The 21,352-nt window shown below is 46.2% G+C and overlaps 1 protein-coding gene and 1 non-coding gene across 2 annotated transcripts; one reads left to right on the top strand and one right to left on the bottom strand.

Annotated features, from left to right (window-relative positions):
* Positions 1 to 295: 295 nt before the first annotated feature.
* RAB11A (RAB11A, member RAS oncogene family) lies at positions 296 to 16,152 on the bottom strand. Its single transcript, XM_032194877.1, has 5 exons — positions 16,029 to 16,152; positions 9,521 to 9,716; positions 8,407 to 8,600; positions 7,876 to 7,956; positions 296 to 2,042 (listed from the first exon to the last, which is right to left on the bottom strand). Exons 1-5 carry the CDS (start codon positions 16,066 to 16,068, stop codon positions 1,903 to 1,905), a joined length of 651 nt encoding a protein of 216 aa, XP_032050768.1. The 5' UTR covers positions 16,069 to 16,152; the 3' UTR covers positions 296 to 1,902.
* A 230-nt stretch (positions 16,153 to 16,382) lies between these two features.
* TRNAQ-CUG lies at positions 16,383 to 16,454 on the top strand. Its single transcript has one exon. It is a non-coding gene; the product is annotated as a tRNA-Gln (tRNA).
* The last annotated feature ends 4,898 nt before the right edge of the window (positions 16,455 to 21,352 follow it).

Raw genomic sequence — 21,352 nt, 5'->3', positions numbered from 1 at the left:
AGGCATCCCACCCCAGCCACACCAGTGCTGCCACACGCTCTGCAGGCGACTTCCCCCCAGGGCTGTGGGGGCACCGTGCACAGATGAGCTATATCAGCCACTCAAAACCACAGGCCTGCTTTGAGCAAAAGTAAATGTGTTACACGTGGTACATGGCTCTTACAGGTCCTTTTCTGGGAGCACTTCTGCTTCAGTGTCTTCTCATAGGCTGTTCCAAGAAGCTTACGAGATTCCGGTACGTAAAGCCCTTCAGGTCAAACCCCAGTTCTCCCAAAAAGCGCACCCAACACTGTACTGAGTCGTCCCCTGTAATTCTTTATTAGAATCATGGATGAATATATTTTAAATCAATCTAAAAAAATAATGAATCAAGTTACAGTACATGCATAAAATACAAAGTAATTTACAAACAGATCAAAAGAGCATCTTCAGAACTAATACCAGGAGGAGAAATGGATTAAATAAAACGAGTGACCGACTACAGCAATGCCTTCCGTGTGCCTTACACATCATGAGCACCGCAAGACAGAAAGGTTGGGTAAGAAATGCAGCTGGTAGTGCCTACCCAAATTTGGATGTTCCAAGTGGGTCATATCAGAGTTTGAGAAACGGCCCCTACAATTAGCTTCCCGTCATTGTATAAACAACTGCAGGCATTTATACAACAAACAGCTCTTAAATCCAGTAGAAATCCAGTGCCAAAAGCCCCCAAATCTTAATATTAATGGCATGTTTGGGAATAGCACAGCCTGTGTAATACGCAGTGGTTTCAGAGTGTAGCGACAGAAGGCACAGTTCATGTATCCCTGAACAAGCTAATTGAACGGATGATTTGTACTGAGCAGACTACAGAATGAATGCATCCAATGGGAAATAACTCCAGATGTTTTTTTGTTAAAGATCATGTACCAAGCCATTGGAATCATTGAAAAATACTGTATGAAACAGAACTGAAAACTAAGACCAGGTTGTAGAAGTTACTGATTCATCAACTCTAGCATTTGAATATATTAACATTTGTGGCATGTACTAATCTATGTGATATGCAGTGTGACAACACCCTTCAAGTCTGTGTGCCATGAAAGGAAAAAGGCATCCTCAAATCCTGATACCACCGGCACTGTGGAGACCAAGTCTCAGGCAACACAGAATCACGCTGCAGGTTCCAGTGTTAGAGCAACCCTCAGCCAGCCACACAGCTCGTGCTTTAGCTCGTGCTTTTCCTTACTTCACCGGAGGCACCTCACACGGAGTCCCACCAGCCTCTCCCTGGCCAGCCTCCAGCAGCTCTGCCTCACACCACAGCCTCCTTTGCAGCGGGTGCCAAACCACAAAAGCTCATTCACGGGTAGCAAGAACCCTGCTGCTTGTTTGCAAGAAATTCTCTTCCCCCCCATAATATTCTATAGAAAATCCTCAACTTGACAATCTGAAGATGTAGCCAAAAACATTTAGCTTTACATTAAAATTGCACTTCAGAGCAACAGGCATTTCATCAAGCTTTAGATGCAGTATACAACACCTTAAGACAAGGAAAGATCTCCTGCCCAGAGATATTTTCCTAGGTATCCTGACACTAATTGTTTTGCGAGGAGCAGAATAACATCTTCAAGTGCTCACTAAATGTGTCTGCGCTCTGTCTAGCAGGCATCACATTGGAAAGAGATCAGTTCGGTTCCCAACAACGTACTGAACCAAAACCGACAAGTCGGAGTTGGGAAAATACTGCAGCCACGTAGAAGCAAGAGATTTATAAACAACGAAATCAAAGTGGTTAAGACATGGAGAAATTCAGAAGTAAGCAGTAACTGAACACGAGAAAGTAACCACAAGAATTACAAATATATTTAAATCTTGGACCTGGGGAATATACACAGCCTTTTAGGAAAGAATGAACATTTCTTATATATTCTGACAGCACTGCATCTTTGGTTTGTTTTCAGTGGTTGGAGGGACATGAATGGGAACCACGTTGTTGCTTGGAGACATATCATTTTCACGTCTGTCGGACATTTGCTTCTGGGAAACAATACGATAGATCTCTGGAAGATGAGAAAGAGCTTGTCATTACGCATATGCAAAACAGCATCAGAAAGTTCATGTCTGGGGAAACCAAGCATCAAACAGAGCAAAGATTCCCCGTACTTTTGGTACTATATAGGTAATGCATGGCAGCTTCCACAAGACGTTCATTATATCTTCTGTATTCATAAGTTAAAATATCTTTGTGAAACAAATTACTTCTTTCATAACTGCTTTATTCCCATTGACATAAAAACAAAAAAAAAATTTGCTGGATTCTGTATATTTACTAAGAATCAGAAGCTATTCCATCAATTCCTTGTCATCATTCTTAAGGCTCTGAGGAGACTGTGTTAGAGCAGACCAGCTTTGGAACTGCAGAGGAGAAATATGGAGTCCAAAGAAATCCCAGCACAAATTAGAGAGCGCAGGAGAGGCACAGAAGTTTAACCTAACACGCTGCCAAGTCCACACCTGCACTGAAAGCCTTGCCCAGTTTCCTGGGATTAGTTAGTGGCCGATGGTGTGTGTTGAACATAAACTCAGAGTAGACACAAAACCACTCGCTTCAGCTGTGTATGAAAGCATGAGGTGCAAGCACTTCACCTCAGAAAGGAAATAAAGCACACCAGAAATAGAGCATGGGGAACTCACTTGCAAATTCAAGTTCTAAACCATTAAAAAAAAAAAAAAATTGTTAAACCTCAGGTTAACAAAAAAGTTAAGTGTTTCAGTTTCAAGAAAAAAAAAAAAAAAAAAAGCCTACCCTGAAGTGACAACATCAGAGGAGCCCAAGAGAACAGCGCGCAGGCAGGAGACAGCAGCAGCGCCAAGAGGCTGAGCCCAGAGAGCAGGGCTGATGCCCACACCCTGTCTGCACGCTGCAGCTCCCTGCCCTGCTGGGACGCTCCAGATAAGCTCAGGTCGCTGAAGAAGAGGGTGCCTGCACTCCATCCCTGCTGCAGGGCACTGCTCACAAATAACCGGTGAAACACGGCAAAGGTTCGAGTTGGTTCGGAGGTCTGAGGTCCTTCATCAGCTGGGTAACGATGTCCCCAGCACCTTGTCTGGCCTCAGACCAAGAAAAGCTTCTTTCCCACCAGAAATTCATCATTAGTGAGTTGCCTTTGTTCTGAATTTTAATGAGCTGCTGCTTAGTGCACATCCTGACATCATTTCAGTACTGGAAATTGAGCAATCTCATGCAGAGAAGTCGTCCGCGCTGCCAAGGGCTGGTCACAAGCTACTTGCTCGCCTGGATGGCAACAAGACCTGGTGGCACTGAGGAGCTAAAAAGGGTTCCTGACGCACAAGGCTTGCAAACCTTTCCCTTGATGCAACAAACCCTGATTTAAGCTGCCATTACAAACAGGCTGAGTGCTCCCCAGGAAGACTAAGAGCAGGGCTGCACACATCCATGCAGCTGCTCACCACGAAGTAATTTCTCACACAGAGCCTGCACTGTATCTACGGGCTGTGCGAGGAGCTATAATCTTTGCAGGTAGTGCTGTGAGAGAACAGTCTGCTGCTTGGGCCTCCAAAGAGGCAGCTCGGACTCAGAACAGGACAGCATTCAGTTATGGTCAGGTCACAGATCAACCCAACAAGAGCTGCAAGTGTACAAGAGGATTTTCTGATGTCACTCTTGCTGATGTCCACTGTTCTTTCCAACAGTCTTCCACGTGAGCACCTTCACAGGCTGACCCTGGGGCATGTACGTGGCGGTGGAGGGAGCACAGCTGGCAGAGATCTGCTCTGCTTTCTGCAAGGTTTCTGCTCCACTTCACTGCCCCAGCTCAGGGTGAGCAGCCAGCTTACCCCCAGCAAAGCGCTGCCTGTTCCTATTTAACAGCAGGAGGGTTTTTCTGCCTGTGTTACTGGAAGCTCTCCAGTAGCACGTTCAGCAGCAGCAGTTCTGTTTTCCACAGAACTTCCTAAACAAGTTCGTACCAGTCCCTAACACGAGCTGTCACACGCTTCCTCCACCCCTGTGAGCAATGACTCGCCACCAGGGTGTCCTCTGCGTAATACCCTCATCTTGAAGCAAAGATCTACAGGGCCGCTCACTGAAGTCTTAAAAATAATCTCAACAGCACTGATTTCTCTGCTGATAGAGCGTCCATTCCTTCTGACTGTGGGAATGTATTTCCAGCTGATCCCCGCTCCCTGACAGCCCTGCAAGGACGTTTAGCAGCAGCGCTGCTCAAATCAGCTCAAAGCAGCCCCATTTATTTTTGTTGCTCACTGCCACCTCTCCCTCCTCTGTGGTTACAAACCTTTGTGCAGACACAGCGTGCTGCCCTAGATGAAAGCCTGAACGGCTAAATACTGCCTTGCCCTGGCTCAGCCGCACACTCTTTCACCACACATAGTTGTGTTGGTGTGATAGAGGAGGTGGGAACAGCTTCAACCTGCTCTTCCTGGGGCAAAATGCCCAGAGGCAAAGCCTCCACTCAAACTGGTCTGCACCAAGGAATGCCAGGCTAATGAAGACGTGCACTTTTTAATGAAGACACTACACTTTATGCTCTGCTCAGTAACTGAATGAGACCTTATTAAGAGCACATTCGGCAGAATGCATCACTGCATAATTGGTAACCATGTGAGACAGGCCTTGTGGTGTAAGAGCTGGGGAAAAAAAGGCACCGCTGTCTAGGAGGAGCTTGCCCAGTCCTCGGCTCCTCAAGCAGCCCTAGCGCTTCATTCATTTTCAGGTGTACAGAGTTAACGAGAGGAAATCCCTACATTTCTTACTGTTAATGCTCTGTGATGTTGTTTCCTTGGAGATGGGATTCCTTCGAGATGAAACCACGGCAGAACGCGCTGTGGGAACAGAGGCGGCACTGAGCGAGGCAGGGAGCGGAGGCTGCCTCGGGTTTACTTTAAGGATGCTTTATCCTGCTGTGAATGCTCAGAGGGGATGGGATTATAACACCAGTCTCTCTCGTTTGCCAGATAATACAAAGCAGCTTTGTGCACGCAGGAATCAGCCCCTGAAGTCTAGACATCTCACAAGAGAGGAACTTGGACAGGGACCATTACCCTAAGCCACAGAGGAAAAGGTCCCCAAAACCTCACATGGTATGCACAAATCTAGCGGGCTTCCTGTCTGAACAGATACACCACCTGCCAAGAATCCCTTATGACACAGCGAGAGGAAAGAAAAGCTTTCTTTCCCTGCTTCCACCCGTAGCAGACCACATACTCACTCAGGCTGTGCTAACTATGATGGATTCATGTTTCCTGCACCCAGAACCATCTATTCAAGGTGGCTTCATGTGAGAATCTAGGCGTGAATACGCTTAACACGGACCTGCTACACCTCCAGGGGAAAGGACTCTAACAAGTTTCCCTCAGTGTCCCAACCAGACCAGCTTCACTAGGGCTGGAGAAGAAAGGAGTTTCACTACAGACCCCAGTCACACCACCCTGTCCGGGAAAGATGTAAGAGCTGTGTGAAAAGCATCACGAGCAGCCTAGGATGTCTCTGCGGTGCTGTTCCCAGCAGGGCGAGTACTAGCAGAGCTGGTACAGCAGCATGCCCTGCCCCTTCTTCTGTCAACCTCCTCCACTTGCAGCCTGTGGCAAAGCCTGCTGCCTTTATCAACTTCCTTCTTCAAAGGAGAGCATTCCACCCTCCAGCACTACGCTTAGAGGCAACCTTGCCAAACACAGACAGGCTATCCATGATTCTGCAGGGTCACTCTGAAAACCACATTCCTCGGATGACTGCTCCCCTCTTTCCTTCAAAGCAAATCATTAACAGAAAAAGCCAGCTGTGAAGTGTTATCGAGAAGTTTACTGGCAGAACATTCGTCCTTTGCATGCCAGTCACAGCAGAGATGGAGGCAACCTGCTGCTAATGCATTATTTACTTCATCTTTATCTCCCTGAAACAGGAGCTGGTGTCTGGAGTGAGCCACATGCCCACTAATCAGCAGAAGCATTTCTTCCAGCGCAGTTGAACCAGCCCCTCCTGAACGAGGATTCTGTCCGCATGCCCAAGAGCTCTTTCCCCAAAACACTGTCACAGCAACACGCAGGGAGCACTGACGTTTGTGGAAAAGCAACAGCTCCAACAATCTGTCAGAGTCCGCTGAGGTCTAGTTTTAATCCCTTGCTCTCCCATTACAGCCTGCTCTCCCTTACAGAAAAATTAAACCAGAAAAAAATCAAACCTTGGCTAATTAGAATCCAAAATAACTTCTGGAATAAAAGGTGCCATTGGAAGCATGTGAGGAGAGATAAAGAAACAGCCTAGCCTGTGCCCAAGAGGTAAACTGCTTCCCCATGGCAACAGCAGTATGTCATATCTGAGTGTCACACAGCTCTGCAGAAATAAGGCAGCAGCCCAGGGCATGCAGCAAACTTCCCTCTTCTTCAGCCATCGCTGTTAGGGAACAGAGCAGTCCACGAGGAGACCGGGGGCAGTTGGATGATCAGTTTATATTGCATATGACAGCCTGACAGCCACCTTGGGAGGGGATAAGTGTCTGATGTATTTCCAGATTTGTTTTTATTAGTGCTGGTGCTGAACAGGCATGAAAGTTAAATAACTAACCTTTACCCAAGAGCCCTGATCCCCCCTGAAAACTCTAAGAGCAGGCAGCAAGGCTGCTCTATACTACACACAGCACATTTAGCCAGAACCTGACCTTACAGTTCAGTGTAGGTGCCCCTGAGAGGAGAGGGAGTAACAAGGATACGCTTAAAGAAAGAAGTTTGGGGCTTTAGCAGTTACAAGCAAGCAATAAAGATGTGCTTCTCCTGAAATATCCATGCCTAAATTCACAAGCAATTTTGACACAACTAACTTTACATACAGGAATAAAACAGTAAAACCGTCAGGCATCACATTCAGCCACTCCTTTGTCGCCCACCCTCTTATGGCATCATTACTGAGTCATGAGGAAGTAAATGTATAAACATAACTGCTCTTTTTTCAGAAATTGTGCAAAGTTGAATTACAACTGAATGATTAGACTGAAGTTAAAAGGGAACCACATGGGTTGGCTAAAGAGGAAACTAACTCAAGCTAACTAAGGAAACTAACTTTCAAGCCACCACGGCGTGAAAGCAGTGAGATGACACATCCCTATGCACTGTTTGTCTGTCTGACATTGACACATTTACATTTTTTGTTAGTATATAGCCAGAACACCACTGTTTAGGAACCCACTGTAAAAACAGAAAAGAACCAGAACCCTATTACAATTAAGGGTAGGGGAAAAAAACACAGATGGATACAGGAAGAAAGCATGTAGCAGGAAATACTCCAACTGCCTATGAATTCTCTCTCATCACTGCTGAAGAATTTCAGACAACTCAAAAAAAATGCTTTGTATTTTTATTACAGCAGTAACTTCCTAGCTGCCTCCTCCCCTGCATGTTCCATTATAGCTAACTAATTCGTTATGGTACGTTTTCAAAAGTCTCAATTACCTGCCAAAATGAAAAAAAAAAAAAAAACCACTAATCTAACTACATGAACAAAACTACAACACAACCAGGTGCCAATGCCACAGAAGGGAGATGTTTTGCCTATCAAATAAAGGGTTTAAAGAAAAAGGAAGTACTTGATCCACAGAGCATAAAGACTACCATTGCATGCTACAAAGGTCAAAAGTCCATCCAGGACTATTAAATGCAGTGACAGTGACTATCCTGTGCTCAGGAGTCACAGACGAGCGGAGCTGCTCAAAGGAAGGACCAAATGGATTCCAAATGTAATGGTTGTGAAGGGTGATTAAATAACATTTTAAACGTTTTATAGGCAAAGAACTGCCTATTTGCCTCATGTCTGAGCAGTGTTCTGCCCTTCCTCCTCAAAACAGAAAGCAATGGATGACTCACCTGTCAGAATAGTCTGGAAAGCTGCTTCCACATTTGTAGAGTCTAAAGCAGATGTCTCGATAAATGACAAACCATTCTTCTCTGTGTGGACAGAAACATTATAATTAGAGGAGTGCAGAACATTTATCTCCCATCTGGAAGAACTTCTGTACAAGCCAATGTGTGTGGTGTTGCTGATGAGATGCACGGATACCAAAAAAAAGTAAAAGTTGTGGTGTTTTCCCCTTACGTGGTATGAGAGCAGCGCCACCCAACAGCAACAACAATTTACACTCAGCCTCAGGCACAGGGATGAGTGCTACACTGCTTTTAGGCATGTCCTGATGCATCACTGGAAGTGAGAATTTAGTGCACTTTCAATAAATGTGCAGTGAAACTTCCTGGATGTTGTTTTAATCTCGTCAAGTTACTCCACCTCCCAGTATGTTGTGGCAGCTTATTTAGCAGGGCTAGCCGTATCGGGGGAACGGCAGTCCATACCTGCAGGCAGACATCCTCACTCACCCAGAAATTTATTTTGATTTTACCAACCTGCAAAAGCTCTGGCTTCATCTGTAGGGACTGCTCTCAGGTGGCGCAAGTCACTCTTGTTTCCCACCAGCATGATCACAATATTGCTGTCAGCGTGGTCTCTCAGCTCCTTCAGCCATCGCTCCACGTTCTCATAGGTGAGGTGCTTTGCGATGTCGTACACCAGTAAGGCCCCTACAGCACCTCGATAGTACCTGCGGGCAAAGGGATGCGTTAGAGAACCTGCAAAGAACATCATGATTAAAAGTGACAAGTTACTAATAGCTACATCCCCTTACTGCAAAGACAGCTATATAAAAATATCTAAGCATGATACGTGGGACTTGAAGCAGTGGAAGTAAAGCATCCTGATTAGGGTATGCCACAGAACCACCTGAGCAGCCAGGCCAGCTCAGAGTCTGGTGGGGAACCCTGCACCCCATGCTTCTGGGGGGAACCCTGCACCCCAAAATGAAGCACTGGGATCTGCAAGGAGCTCCCGTCACCTTCAGCCTCTGACCCACTCCTGGAAAAGTCCTCCCCACCCACCATTGTGGGTGCAGTACGGGCACAGCCCAGGGCGACAGGAAGACTTAAGAGTGACTCACAGGATCATAAAAACATCAGCCTGATCTAGTCCCTTTATGAATGGCCCCAGCTGGTCCGCTTTCAGACCAGAGAGGCACAGTTACACAGAAAAGAAGCAGGTTGTGTTCTCCCACCCCACAATTACCTCCAGCTTTGCTTAAATCCAGCTTTTGCTATGCTGTTTTTTCAATTAAATAAGCACGTAAAGCAAGCAGTATGTCTGGTCATAGGTTACCACTGATAAAACCTCCACAATTACAGCTGTTATTTTATCAATGGCTTGCATTTAAATTAACCTAGAATGCTTTCAGAGCTTTCAGAGATTCAAAATGCCCCCAGTAACCTATCAGGGCAGCACTGAGAGGTAGATCAGCTTTGTGCAGAGCCCTGCTTCTGGACAGAAAAATATTCAAGCTTCCTTCCCCCACACGTTGTGGATATTACATGACAAAATAAAAACATTTGTATGTGTTTGAGGAATTAGAAGGGCCTAATGTCAACCCTTCTGAGCAAAAGCTTCTCTTCAGCTGCACAGGCTGCCACTTACGCAGATGTTATAGCGCGGTATCGCTCCTGCCCTGCTGTGTCCCATATTTGAGCCTTGATCGTCTTCCCATCAACTTGAATGCTTCTTGTTGCAAATTCTACTCCAATGGTGCTTTTGCTCTCCAAGTTAAACTCATTGCGAGTGAATCGAGACAGGAGGTTACTCTTGCCTACTCCAGAGTCTCCAATGAGCACAACTGCAAGAAAGAAATGACATCAGAATTAGATTCCAGGTGTACACCATCTATTGACAATCACCTACAATGAGCACATTCATTTTCCAGAACAAAGAAAGAAGGAAGAAGAATAGCAAAGCCACCCCTCTTGTCATAGATCTATTGTCCAAGCCCTGAGATTTCCAGAGAACCAGAGCTGCCACATTCACCAGCATGCTGAACAGACTTCAGACTTGACTTTTAGTAGTTACACTTCAATCTCCTTTGCATTGAATCATATACCTCCTCCAGGAGAACTACACATGGCAGTCAAAAAAAAGTACAAAAGTCCCTTCCCAGCTGGCCTTGACTCATCACAGTGCTGAGTGAACTAAGAGGAAGGATGCAGCCATGCTTGACGAGAGATTGACAGAAGGTGTAAAGTCCAGTTGGGACAGGAAGAAAAGCATCACAAGGATTCCTCGCACCCATCCCACGGTGCTGAGCTGAAAGGGACGAGCTTGAGCCCAACCTGAAACCTGCTACCAAGACGCAGGAATTTCAGCCAGGCCCAAGCTGTGTCCCACCCTGAGTCACACCAGCAGCAGCTCCTCTGGGTGACCTTCAGATAAGGTACTGAGCAGATAACAGAAGGAAACGGAGGACAAAGAGGATGAGTAAGACCCTTGAGAAGCAGGGCTGATAACCTTTGTGCTCTGCAGTGCATCAGGCCAGCACAAGCAAAACAGTCGACACTTGGGTGACAAAAAAGAGCATGGAGGTGCTTGTTTTGAGAAAACAAACACTTGCTCAGTAACATACATCATTTAAACTTGCAGCACAGTGTTAAATATGCTGTGTGGTACAACAGAGGAATGAGTCCACTGATGTGAGGAGTGAGCCTCAGTCTAGCAGCACAAACCCTCGCATCTTTTGCTGCATCACACAGCAGACACCACCTTCTATTTAAATAATGCACAACAGCTCTGACAAATGGGATTTTCCCTGACTGTAAGAGCTGAGAAGCACCTTTTAAAAAAACTCCCCTCCATAAAATGAAAACTGCAGCAAACGCGAGCTTCAAATAGTCTTTTAGAGAATACCTCATCAAAACAAACATCTTCCCAGCTTCCCCTGCCAGCTGACTCAGCAAGCAGCCAGCCAAGCTACAGAAGCTGCACAAAGCACAGCAGCCCTGTTAACCACTTCTGTTTACGAGGATCACAGGCAGGTAGGTGGCACGCACCTGGACCGAATGCAAGTAAGACTCCACTCTCCTAAAGGACAGGTCAGCACAGTTTGGTGGCAGAAAACAGCTTTGCTGGCACAGAGGATGCCAGGCGGTAATAAACTTCGTGCAGGGGACGAGACACCCAATTATATCATCACCGCCTGGCAAGCTGCCACAGTTTTCCCTCTTTTGCCAGCAAACAAGATCCTCAGAACTCCTGCGGCAGGTTCAGGTTTTAGATGACATCACATTTGCAGTCGCTGGGACGCGTTACGAGCAGCAAGTTCCTGGGAGGCTCGAGTCGCTCAGTCCCACAGTCACCCCTGTTAGCTGTGCCAGGGGCTGAAAGCTTCTCTACACGAAGAAAGCGATCCACACACATCATCCCGTTTCTCCCAGCAGGCTGCATCATACGCCTGCTAAGTATTACCCTCAAGTATTTTCGTTGCTCAGTGCATATTTCAAAGCAGAGCTCTCAGCCATTTAAAAATAGACTGGTCCTTTTAATTCCTCTACCAAGTTTTTTTTTTTTCCTCACCTTGTCTGAATCCCACGCTGCTTATGTTCTGAACGGCTTCCAGCACCAGATTAATATGTCCCAATTAAAAGGGGGAAATATTTCACTTTCCTCCTTGAAGCCAGCTATTTCCTCTACTTAATTGGGCCACTGCAGCTCGTCTTGAGCACGGACACGGGAACAGCTTGCAGTGTCAGCGGGCTGCTAGGACTCCTCACACTTTCTGTATTTCTGCCAGTCCAGAGAACACCACTCTCTGAATATAATTATGAGCTGAAACAGCTTTAACAGTCACCCAAATTGTATTAGTTTTCATTTTGCTTTTCTTACCAAACCACCTCAGTCTGGTATTTCATACTCCGCTGTATCCCCGTGTCTCATACTCTGAGCACAGCGATGCAGTAGGAGTGGCTGAGTCCCTCTCTGACCATCCCAAGCAAATAGTTCCTGGGAGAGAACCGACAGTATCTAGTTCCACCTTAAAGCTAATTGTTCCTGCACACACACTTTTACTGGGCTTCTCTTCCAGAAACTCACTCCTAATGGTTAGAAATTGCCTTCTAATTTTCAGAAGAAATTAGCGGTCAGCTGATAGCGGTGTTCATGTGCCAGCACTGTCCATTAGCTTATTAGTTTCTTCTCCCAGTGGTGTTTACACTGTTCTGGGTATTTACAGAAAGCAACCACATCTCCTCAGTCTTGTTCTACCACCTAAGCGAGCCAACCTCTCCAGTGTTTCCTTACAGACTGCCCATTTTCCCCAGACGTCCCCCATAAAAGTCCTTTAATTTCTCTCCCAAGCAGCAAGGACTGCATCCAGCGTTCTAGGTGAGATCTCATTGCTGACGCATACGAGGATTTTAATATTTCTGTCTCTAACAGAAACACCTTGCGCTGGAATTAACGCTTCCTGCGAGTCCCCAGGCACAAAACCTCACACTGTGAATCCTGTCTCACTGGGGGAACTGCTGTCCTTCCTCATCATCAAGCAGGTCTTCTAGTACCACACTCCAGCTTTCTTCCGTACCCCTCAGCTTTGCACCACCAGCACATTCCTTCTCCTTCACTACACCAGCACTGGAAGGACTTACTCACCCTCTTCACCACGTGCAACAACGCACCTTAACACAATGCATTTAACGAGCTAACTCAGCACTGGAGAGGTTTAAGATGAGTATTTGGTGGACAAAAAGAACATCATGAAGTCCATGCAACTGCATGAATTTCATTCTGTAATTCCAGTTTTATTTCTGCAGAAGGCCAAAATAAGAACTCCACTTCGTAAGCTGCTTGAGAAGCAATTTATAGTCTTATTAATTTTTCACAAACATTCCGGCACTCTCAATTTTTATTTCTGATAAAACTCTAATTTAATTAAAGTGTTTTCTGAGAATTTCAACTAGCTCACGAAGTATGTAATTGACAAGCTCATCAGGTTGAAAATAGAAATCCCAGCACTACCAGCTCGCATTGTGAAACAACCTTTACCGCAGACAAGCGGCACGTTACACAATTTAAGCCATGCAGACTAGCACTACGGGATTACTATGTCTGAAAACTCTTTTATCTGCACTGAACTCGGCTATAAAGCAGCATACAAATTAAGAGCCTGTACGCATTTCCATGACACCCACAAGAACCTGCTGAACACCTCTTCCAGCCCACGTAAATTGGGGTTTAAAGGAAACGCGCAGAAGATGACCTGATTGCACATCTTCTAGGCAGCTGGCGACAAACCTAACATGACCATACCTAATATCCATCGCCCTCCTCACCTGCACCTTCTGCTTCATCCACCCATTTCGTGTCCCAGAGAACTTTGGGGTAGGGCTCATTCACCACCTGTACCTACTGCACACAACGCTCCAAGCACGACTGCAGTAACGGGGATAAGCAGGCGGGTTTGTTAGAGCACAAAAGGGTTCCACATCTGGCAGAGTGACAGGCATAAACCCGTACCTGCCATGCAACGGTTTTCTTTACTGATTTCTATAAACAAAGCACAAAGAAAAAAGGCATTGTCTGAAAGCCAGACCAACAGGTCTGCCCGGCTTCAGTTTCCTTCAGCAAAGGAAAAAGGTGGAGGAATGAACCTGACACAGAGCAGGAAGCTGAACGAGCAGTTTCTCTAACAGTCAGCTGAATGTCACTGCAAGGCAGGTCTGCATTCGGAAACAAGGAGGCTGACCCCAAATCCAAAGTTCCAGATGGTCAGGGCACAAACCTAATCCTCTTGAGCTTTGTCCACAAAAAACACAGAAGACTTTTTCTACAAGCACAGGTTATTTTGTTAACTACTTACCAACTGTAAGTCAGTTTGCCACTTGAATTAAACGGAGCTAAAAGTTTCTGCATGTAAGCCAGGTTAAATTATTAAGTTACATCCTTATGTCACCATTATTTTTTCCTCCCATTAAAATTAGAGCAAGAGTCCCACAAAGGGGACTTCCAGACTTGCTGCTTCCTGAAGTGCAGTTCTGGGAACAGTAGGCACTGCTCCCTCAGCTCAACCCCAAACGTACAGGGGAATACAAAGACATGCATAGCTGGACAAGAAGAATTCACCAGAAACTAGTTTTTTTTTTTTAGGCTAGGCCTACCAGGCATTAACATATGCTAAAGCATTGCGTGGAGTCAGGCGAGGGGCAGCTTGTGACAGGCACCGAGACCCAACTGCTGCGATTCCAGCCGTCAGCAGATTTGGACACACCACTGTTGGCAGTGGCTGACGGGACAAGAACAGGGGTCCCGCACAAACAGCCCAGCTGCAGTTTAGCTCAAGGGCAGTAAGAGGCAGCTGGACCAGAGAATACCGCCCTGTTACTTTAGAGCACCTCAAAGCCCTGGTGAACTCAGTCCCACCATGTCCCTCTAGGTCACGAACCCAGAAGAACTGGGACTGGATTAGGTGTCCAGACAGCCCAACACCCAGTCCAAGGGGCAGGACTGGTGCTGAGAAGCCCTGTGTGGAACAAAAGATCAGGGTGGCACTAAGCTTTGGCCCAGCAGCCCTCACCTCCAAATGAAGAAAATTAAAGCAATGAGCAATACGGGTAAATAGGGAAAGAACATCTATCGTTTGTTGTAGTTCCACATCAGCTCAGTAAAAGGGATGTGAGCCCATAAGATTTCTTCTGATTATTCAGATGCCCTTTTGCATCTTTTTAATTCCACAATGTCCAATCAGAATGGGTACGCCTGTGCTGCCTACAGTTCCCCTCAGGAGGCTCAAACGTTGGCTTAGCATTCCCCTTGAGTTCTCATTTCTTCTTTCAAGAGGATATTTTTTTGCCTTTTTTTTTTTTTAAACCTACCACTGGTGTTTTTGGACAGTGCCTGGTGACGAGACAGCTCAATACCACAACAATTCCCAGCTCATTCCAGAGCAAGGACGCTTTGTTTTAAACAACCTCCGCTTTTGGACAGTTACAACTGTTTCCACAATTTGTGCAACTCCGCATTTGCTGATGTTATTTCAGCTGCCAAATGAATCCCAGATCGGAGATGCTGCACGAACTTCCTGCGGTCTGCTTTAACTTTGGAAAACCTGAATCACTCCTATCTTCATGGCACCATTTCCCTAGCATCCCCTGTCCTCCCAACAGCTTCCATAAACTATTCTACATGGTAAAAACCTTTCAGGGTGGCAGCCAATTAACCTAGCTTGGAATTTTTCTACACAAATGAATCCCAACTTTATTATTTCACAGTTATATACATAAGCAATCTAATAAAAAATGGCACCTCTCCCAAAAAGTTCCACATCACTGATATTTCCTCACAGCTAGAACAATAACTTACACAATCCTGTCCGGATATGGAGTGTTTTTGATAATTTGCACACAGGCCTGTAAAAGAAGTTGTTTGATGTGACTGAATTTGCGATCAGCAGGGCCTTTGCCAATGCTGCAAGGTGAGAAATGAGGCATTTCTTGGTACCTCTTGACCTGATCCCAATACCAGTATAGAAAACTGATCTGTAGTTAGTAAAAACACCAGTTTCCCCATGGAAATTGGGCAAGACAGATGACAAAAAATGTAATTCTTCAAAGTCATAAAAAGAACTTAATGGTACCGAGAAGATCACTGCTGTTCTGTAGGATCCCTGTTAGCAGCAGGCTCTCTTTTTTCTTTAAGAAGCATTTGGGCTGTGCTCCCAGTCAGCAGCCTGAATTTTTGGGTAGGCCTGCGTGGAGCCAGGCGTTGGGCTCCATGATCCTCGTGGGCGCTCACCAACTCGGGATATTCCCCCATTCTAGTATATATGACGCAATATTTTTGATAATTTGCCCATAGGTGTGTAGAAGAAGTTGTGTGACGTGACTACATTCGCGACCAGCACGGCCTCCGCCAACGCCTCAAGACGACCAAATTCCTGGGTGCCTCCCGACCTGATCCCAACGCCACCACAAACGCCCGATCTGCGGTTAGCAACAACGCCATTTTCCACACGGAAAACCGAGGAATCGCGGTTTTTGATGCCTGTTTTCCTCAGGCCACAGCCCCACAGCCCCACACCCGCACCCCCCGCACCCCTACAGCCCCACAGCCGCCGGTACCACAGCGGGAGCCCCCCGGTCGAGGCAGGGGCCGTGCCGGGCGGTACCTTTGAAGAGGTAATCGTACTCGTCGTCGCGGGTGCCCATGGTGAGGACGCCGAAAGCCGGGGACGGGCAGCGGGAGCCGGGCCCCTCCCTGCAGCCTCTTCCGTGCCTCTGCGCCCTCCCACAGCCGGCTCCTTCCGGAGCAGCCCCGAGCACTTCCAGGCCGCTTCTCCCTGCCCCGCCCGGCTTGAAAGGGGCGCTGAGGGGAGCTGTGGGGTGCCACGGCTCGGCCCGGTTGAGGCAGGGAGCTGAGGGGCAGCCCCGGGCTCGCCTCACACCCGGGGGCAGCGGGAGGGAGCGGGCGGCGGGTGCTGGGGAAGAACTAAGGGGCAGCCCGCGGGGGGAGTCGCCACAGCGGTTCCATGGTGTAATGGTTAGCACTCTGGACTCTGAATCCAGCGATCCGAGTTCAAATCTCGGTGGAACCTGAGGTGTTCTTTTTTTTTTTTTCCTCCCCCTAGATTCTTTTGTGTGCCATAACAATGGGCACGACGCTGCTTTCTCCGCTCCGTTGTGGGCTTCTGAAGGAATGCACGCAGCTCATGACTTCTTGTGGTTGAATCTTTTACCCATCCAAGGCATGGGCGCTGTCCTCTTGCCATCATGGGCCAGTGGCAGCACCACAGGGGCGTCCTTCCACAGGGAGAAGGCCCCAGCGTGGTCTTCAGCCCCACCAAAACTGGGGTGGGTTAGCAGAGTCCTCCAGGTGTCACAGCTCTGTCCACACCCAGGGCAAGAGCAGCGTTCAAAGCCAACAGCACTCGATACGGAGGCATCTCTTGTGTATGAGGAATCAGCAAGCTCGTTGGGTTCATGAGGCACGAAACATGGCCTCAGGGACCAGGCAGAGGTGGCAGCAGGTGAAGCACTGGTCTGAGACAACTGAAGAGGTAAGACTTGATGATTTGTCTGTGGCACGGTCAAAGGAGAACATGGAAAAATACAGCAAAGCTAACCTCTGAAGGAGGCGGAAGCAGAAAAAGACATATATACATATATCTGCATTTAGGTGGGGAAAACGTTTTTCTCTTCATCTGAAGAGAAATCAGTTCTGCCCCAGGGCAACTTGAAGAGGGAGGGTTCACTCCCTCATGGTTTGCACCAGGATTGCCAGGTTTCTTCCCATTCCAGCACCCAGAGGAACAACAGGCCCCCAGCCCACCATGGCCTTGCTGCCCGCTGGCTTCTCCGTCCTCAGAGCCAGTACTCCTCGTCTGCCCTGCGCCAGGAGAGATCTCAGCTTTGTTGTCGGCTTCCACTGGCACAGGCTGGAGGCCTAAATAGAAAGGATAAAAATAGCAGTGGTGCCCAGATGATTAAACCAAGGCCTTTAGACCTCACTCTGTTTCCAGCGGCTTGCCGCGAGCAGCAGCCGTATGTTAGCCATCTCGGCAGCCAGTGGCCACGTTGTCATTTCTGTGTGAGGAAAGAAACCCCCAGGCACCCGCGGCAGCGCTGTGCATCAGTTACCGTCTGCTGGGATGATAATGAGCCATAACCTGATCCTTTCCACTTAAAAATGCTTCACGCTGCCTCAGAGCTTCCGAGTGAAGAAAACAAGACACTCATAACAAAGATACACAGGGTGCAACTGAATCCCCACTCAGACATCAGAGAACTTAGGAAGGAGCATCACGGACTGGGCTCACCCCATGTGCTACCACAGGCCTCCGGCGAGTCCCCAGCAGATCCTGAACGGCTTGGATCAATCCTTTTTATCTCCAGGTGAACTCCCCAAAAATAGAACACCCAGATCTGGTGAATACCCAAAATCTAGAGTCTGAAAGTGCTGCTCCTGCTTCTGCCACTTTCAGAGGTTACTCTACTGCACTGAGTTGTGCACTGAGATGTGTAAGGCTGGGGTATATTTATAGCTGTGTAGTTAAAGTTTCCATCTCACATCCTATTTGTGGTCCTCTATTGAACTTTGTCATTAACAAACATGACTTTTTCAAGCCTAGCTTCACCCTCCAGAAATGCTACTAGTTTCAAAAAAATATTTAAATAACACAGATTAAGTATTTTTAGTTATCCTTTTGTAAAAGTTGCTCTCACTTTTGTGTTTGGGGTTTTGTTTGTCATATGGGAGCTGGGAAACACCCTTTATTTACGTTTTTCATATGTGTAAGTACTACTTCCTCTTGCACCAAATTGCAGATGTTCCTTAGCTGGAACCATTTCATCCTACATTCTGGCTGAACTGAAAATCACGGTCTCTACATTGCTCTACCGTTATCACTTGTTGAACTTAAGACATTAAGAAGCAGAGACATTTTTTTGCGCACCATGTAACACAGAAATTTCCACGGATTGCCATGTATATGAGCAGCAGCAGGGGCTATTTCCAGCTAAGACGGGTTAATGCATTTGATTGTTTTGATTAAATGTGTTCTTCACAGAGCTGAGAGGCAAAACTGAAACAGCAGAAGGAAATACAGATCCAAACAGCAGTCAGTTGACAGCAGTGCATGAGGTTAAAGGCTTATATTCTGTTGAGCCCTGGGTTAATTTTGTTCCTGCTCAGGCAAGCCCCAGATGAGAATATACAAACCCTCAGGAAATGTCATTGTCAGCAAAGACAGTTTCTGGCTGCTCTGCTCTTTCTTTGTGCCCCCCTCCTGAATCATGCTGCTGCTGTTATGGGATGGTCTGGGACACCTCCTGCGCAGCTGAAACATGGCCAAAAAGCAGAGGTCAGGCCTGAAATAACAGAGGACTGTGTGCTCTGGGACTGACAGCTTTTAATGTGAGAAAAGTCATTCAGCACTGGCATTTCTGCTGCATTAATTGCCATTAGTGTCATCCTTGCGGGAACACTAAATTCATTGCAAACCTTGAATTAGCGCTCTCTCATAATTCTTCAGTTTGTGCTTGGACACAACCATTTGTAGAGGCAGCACATTCCAAGGAACTGGAGCAGAGACAAGGAATGATAGTTGGATGCTCAATTTAACAAAAAGAAGCAGAGGTCATACTCATAACTGTGTATTTCCAGTTCTGTTCTGGAAATTCATAGAGCAGCTGCCAAAAAGTCCCAAGCTTTTGCCTCAGCAGCACCATTAACATGCAGATGTGTGCTGGGCTATCAACTCAGAGCTGCTCAGCCCCAGGCACTGAGCATCAGGATCCTTCCGTACAACCTCACTTCATCCTTCCATTTCTCTCCTGTAACCAGCTCCTGAGAGAAATCCTGGGTGAATAAAAGTAAGGCAAATCTAACCACCATCTTCAGTATTTGTAGCGTTCCCATGAGGTCATGGTTTCTCTGCAGGAAACACCAGCTGGATTTGCCATGGAAATAGAAGAAAAAGAAACAAGGATGGACACCATTTGCTGCTGGTCCCATCTCTTCTGTCTCTGTCTTCCCCACATGCAGTTTGCAAAGCCCATCACTTTGCAAAGCACAGCGAAAGATTTGGAGTTGGAAGTTGCAATGTCTCAAACCTGTCCTTGAATGGCTGTTGACCCACATTCCCATTTCTCAGATGAAAGGAGCCACTGGCTTCCCAGGGCAGAAGGCAGGAAGGACAAAAGCAAAGCCCCACAACCTACTCAGTTCTATCAGAGGAGAAATATTTCCTGAGGGGAAAATCCAATCAATACTTTGCAATTTTCTAACAAGCCATGAATCATTGCAATTATTCAGAGATAATTCAAGCTTTCCAATCCAGCTGCTAAATTAGAGAAAAGCAGACTCTTAGCACTCACTACCCTTAGCTTGACATGTCAGTCTGAAAAACAAACTTCAAACGTAAAATAGATCAACAGAAGTAATAAGAAGAAAACTCTTTAAAAAAAACTCTGGACAAAATTAAAGGGTTTATGATGTACAAGGAGTTCTATTTTTCTATGCCAGCGGTAGTAGCAATAAAAATGTGTGGAGTTGATTTTTCTGACGATAATTACTTGAATTCCAGTACATGCTCTATTATTTTATTTTATTTATTTTTTTGTAGTTCTACAGCTCATATTAATAGAAATAGACCAAATCAAAAATATTTCCTATAAGTCAGCCCTTTCTTTCCTAACCATGGAGTTGGAATAACAAAGGATCTGGAGCTGAATGTCAACCTATTCAATGTCAAACCTCATCCTGGTTTAGCTGTTCTCCAGGGGTCCATACGGCACTGAAGAAAGAGTGGGAAGGGAGCAGCTCTAGAAAAATTAACATTCTGGAAGCATTTTTTTGTTAGGCCAATATTACAGTAAGCAGAAGAGAAGGAATATCTTCTGCACCCTTGGGGAACAAGAATCGAACACAGGAGACTCAGTGACTTGGTGTTTCTTGTGATGACTGTCAGAAAGAAGTCATCAGCTTCCTGCATCCATTTTGGACTCGATGCATATCTCCTTGTCTCTGTCTGTTGCCTCCAGAGACAAATTAGCAAGATAATACTGGCAGCTCCAAGGTAACTGCTGGCCAAGATATAATTTCTGAGACATGGCTCAAAATCTTAGTCTTACTGACCTGCGACAGGATTTTATTTCCTACCTAAGGCCAAAATCTTCTTGCTGTTTGTATATTTAATAGGATTGTCGCTACCAGACAAACACAATGTAGAGGACAGTAGTGCAAGCATTATCACGCTGCCCATCACCTTCTAATTTGGATTCAAAGGGTCAGCCCTTGGGAAGGAAGGAGGCAGTCTGACTTCTGTGGCCAGTTCATTCACTGCTGAAATAACCAGCAGAGCTGGCTGGCTGTGCTCAGCATAGCGATGCTCGTTATGAAGCTCTACAAATTATCCAGGGAGCCAGGCTGAGGCTATAAAACTTTGCTCATTAAAATCATTAGAGAGCTGTCAGATGGAACAACTGGGATGCCTTTGATCTGGCAGAATACCCTTCCTCCTGCTCGCAGACTTTGGGAACCATCCAGTTCCCCATAATTATTTTTTTCAAGTCATTCAAACAATACTCATTGTTTTTTCATAGAGTGCAATAACTTCTTGAGGCAAACTGGAGGCTGTAACAGCTATAACAAGACTAATTCATTAAATGGAAACCCTGATATTTCAATGATTCCTCCATAAATATGTTCATAATTGGTTTTGCCAAGAAAGTGACAAAATGTTGCTCATAATCCCAAATATATCCCTTATAAATCCACTAGGTGTCCTACTGTTTTCAAGTAATTAGGCTCAATTCTATTTATTTATTTATTTATCTATTTCCTAATTTTGCAAGTGAGAAATTAGTTCGAGTTTTTGTGGAATTAGGTCTGGGTTTCCAGGCTGAAGCAACGTGTACGTACGGTTTATGCAACAGCAGGACATCTGGCTCACGGTGGCAGCTCTTTTGGCAAATGCCACTAACGTTTCCCACA

The sequence above is a fragment of the Aythya fuligula genome, chromosome 11 (genome assembly GCF_009819795.1).
Source record: "Aythya fuligula isolate bAytFul2 chromosome 11, bAytFul2.pri, whole genome shotgun sequence".
Lineage (NCBI taxonomy): Eukaryota > Metazoa > Chordata > Aves > Anseriformes > Anatidae > Aythya > Aythya fuligula.
This window is presented reverse-complemented; position numbering and strand designations above follow the sequence as displayed.

What these genes read in the sequence shown, in the direction of transcription:
- RAB11A (XM_032194877.1), bottom strand. Translation starts at nt 16,068, where the DNA reads ATGGGCACCCGCGACGACGAGTACGATTACCTCTTCAAAG. An exon ending in GTACGATTACCTCTTCAAAG is followed by an intron (nt 9,717 to 16,028) that starts GTACCGCCCGGC and finishes TCTTTCTTGCAG; the next exon opens with TTGTGCTCATTGGAGACTCT. An exon ending in TTTCCAGACTATTCTGACAG is followed by an intron (nt 2,043 to 7,875) that starts GTGAGTCATCCA and finishes CTCATCTTCCAG; the next exon opens with AGATCTATCGTATTGTTTCC.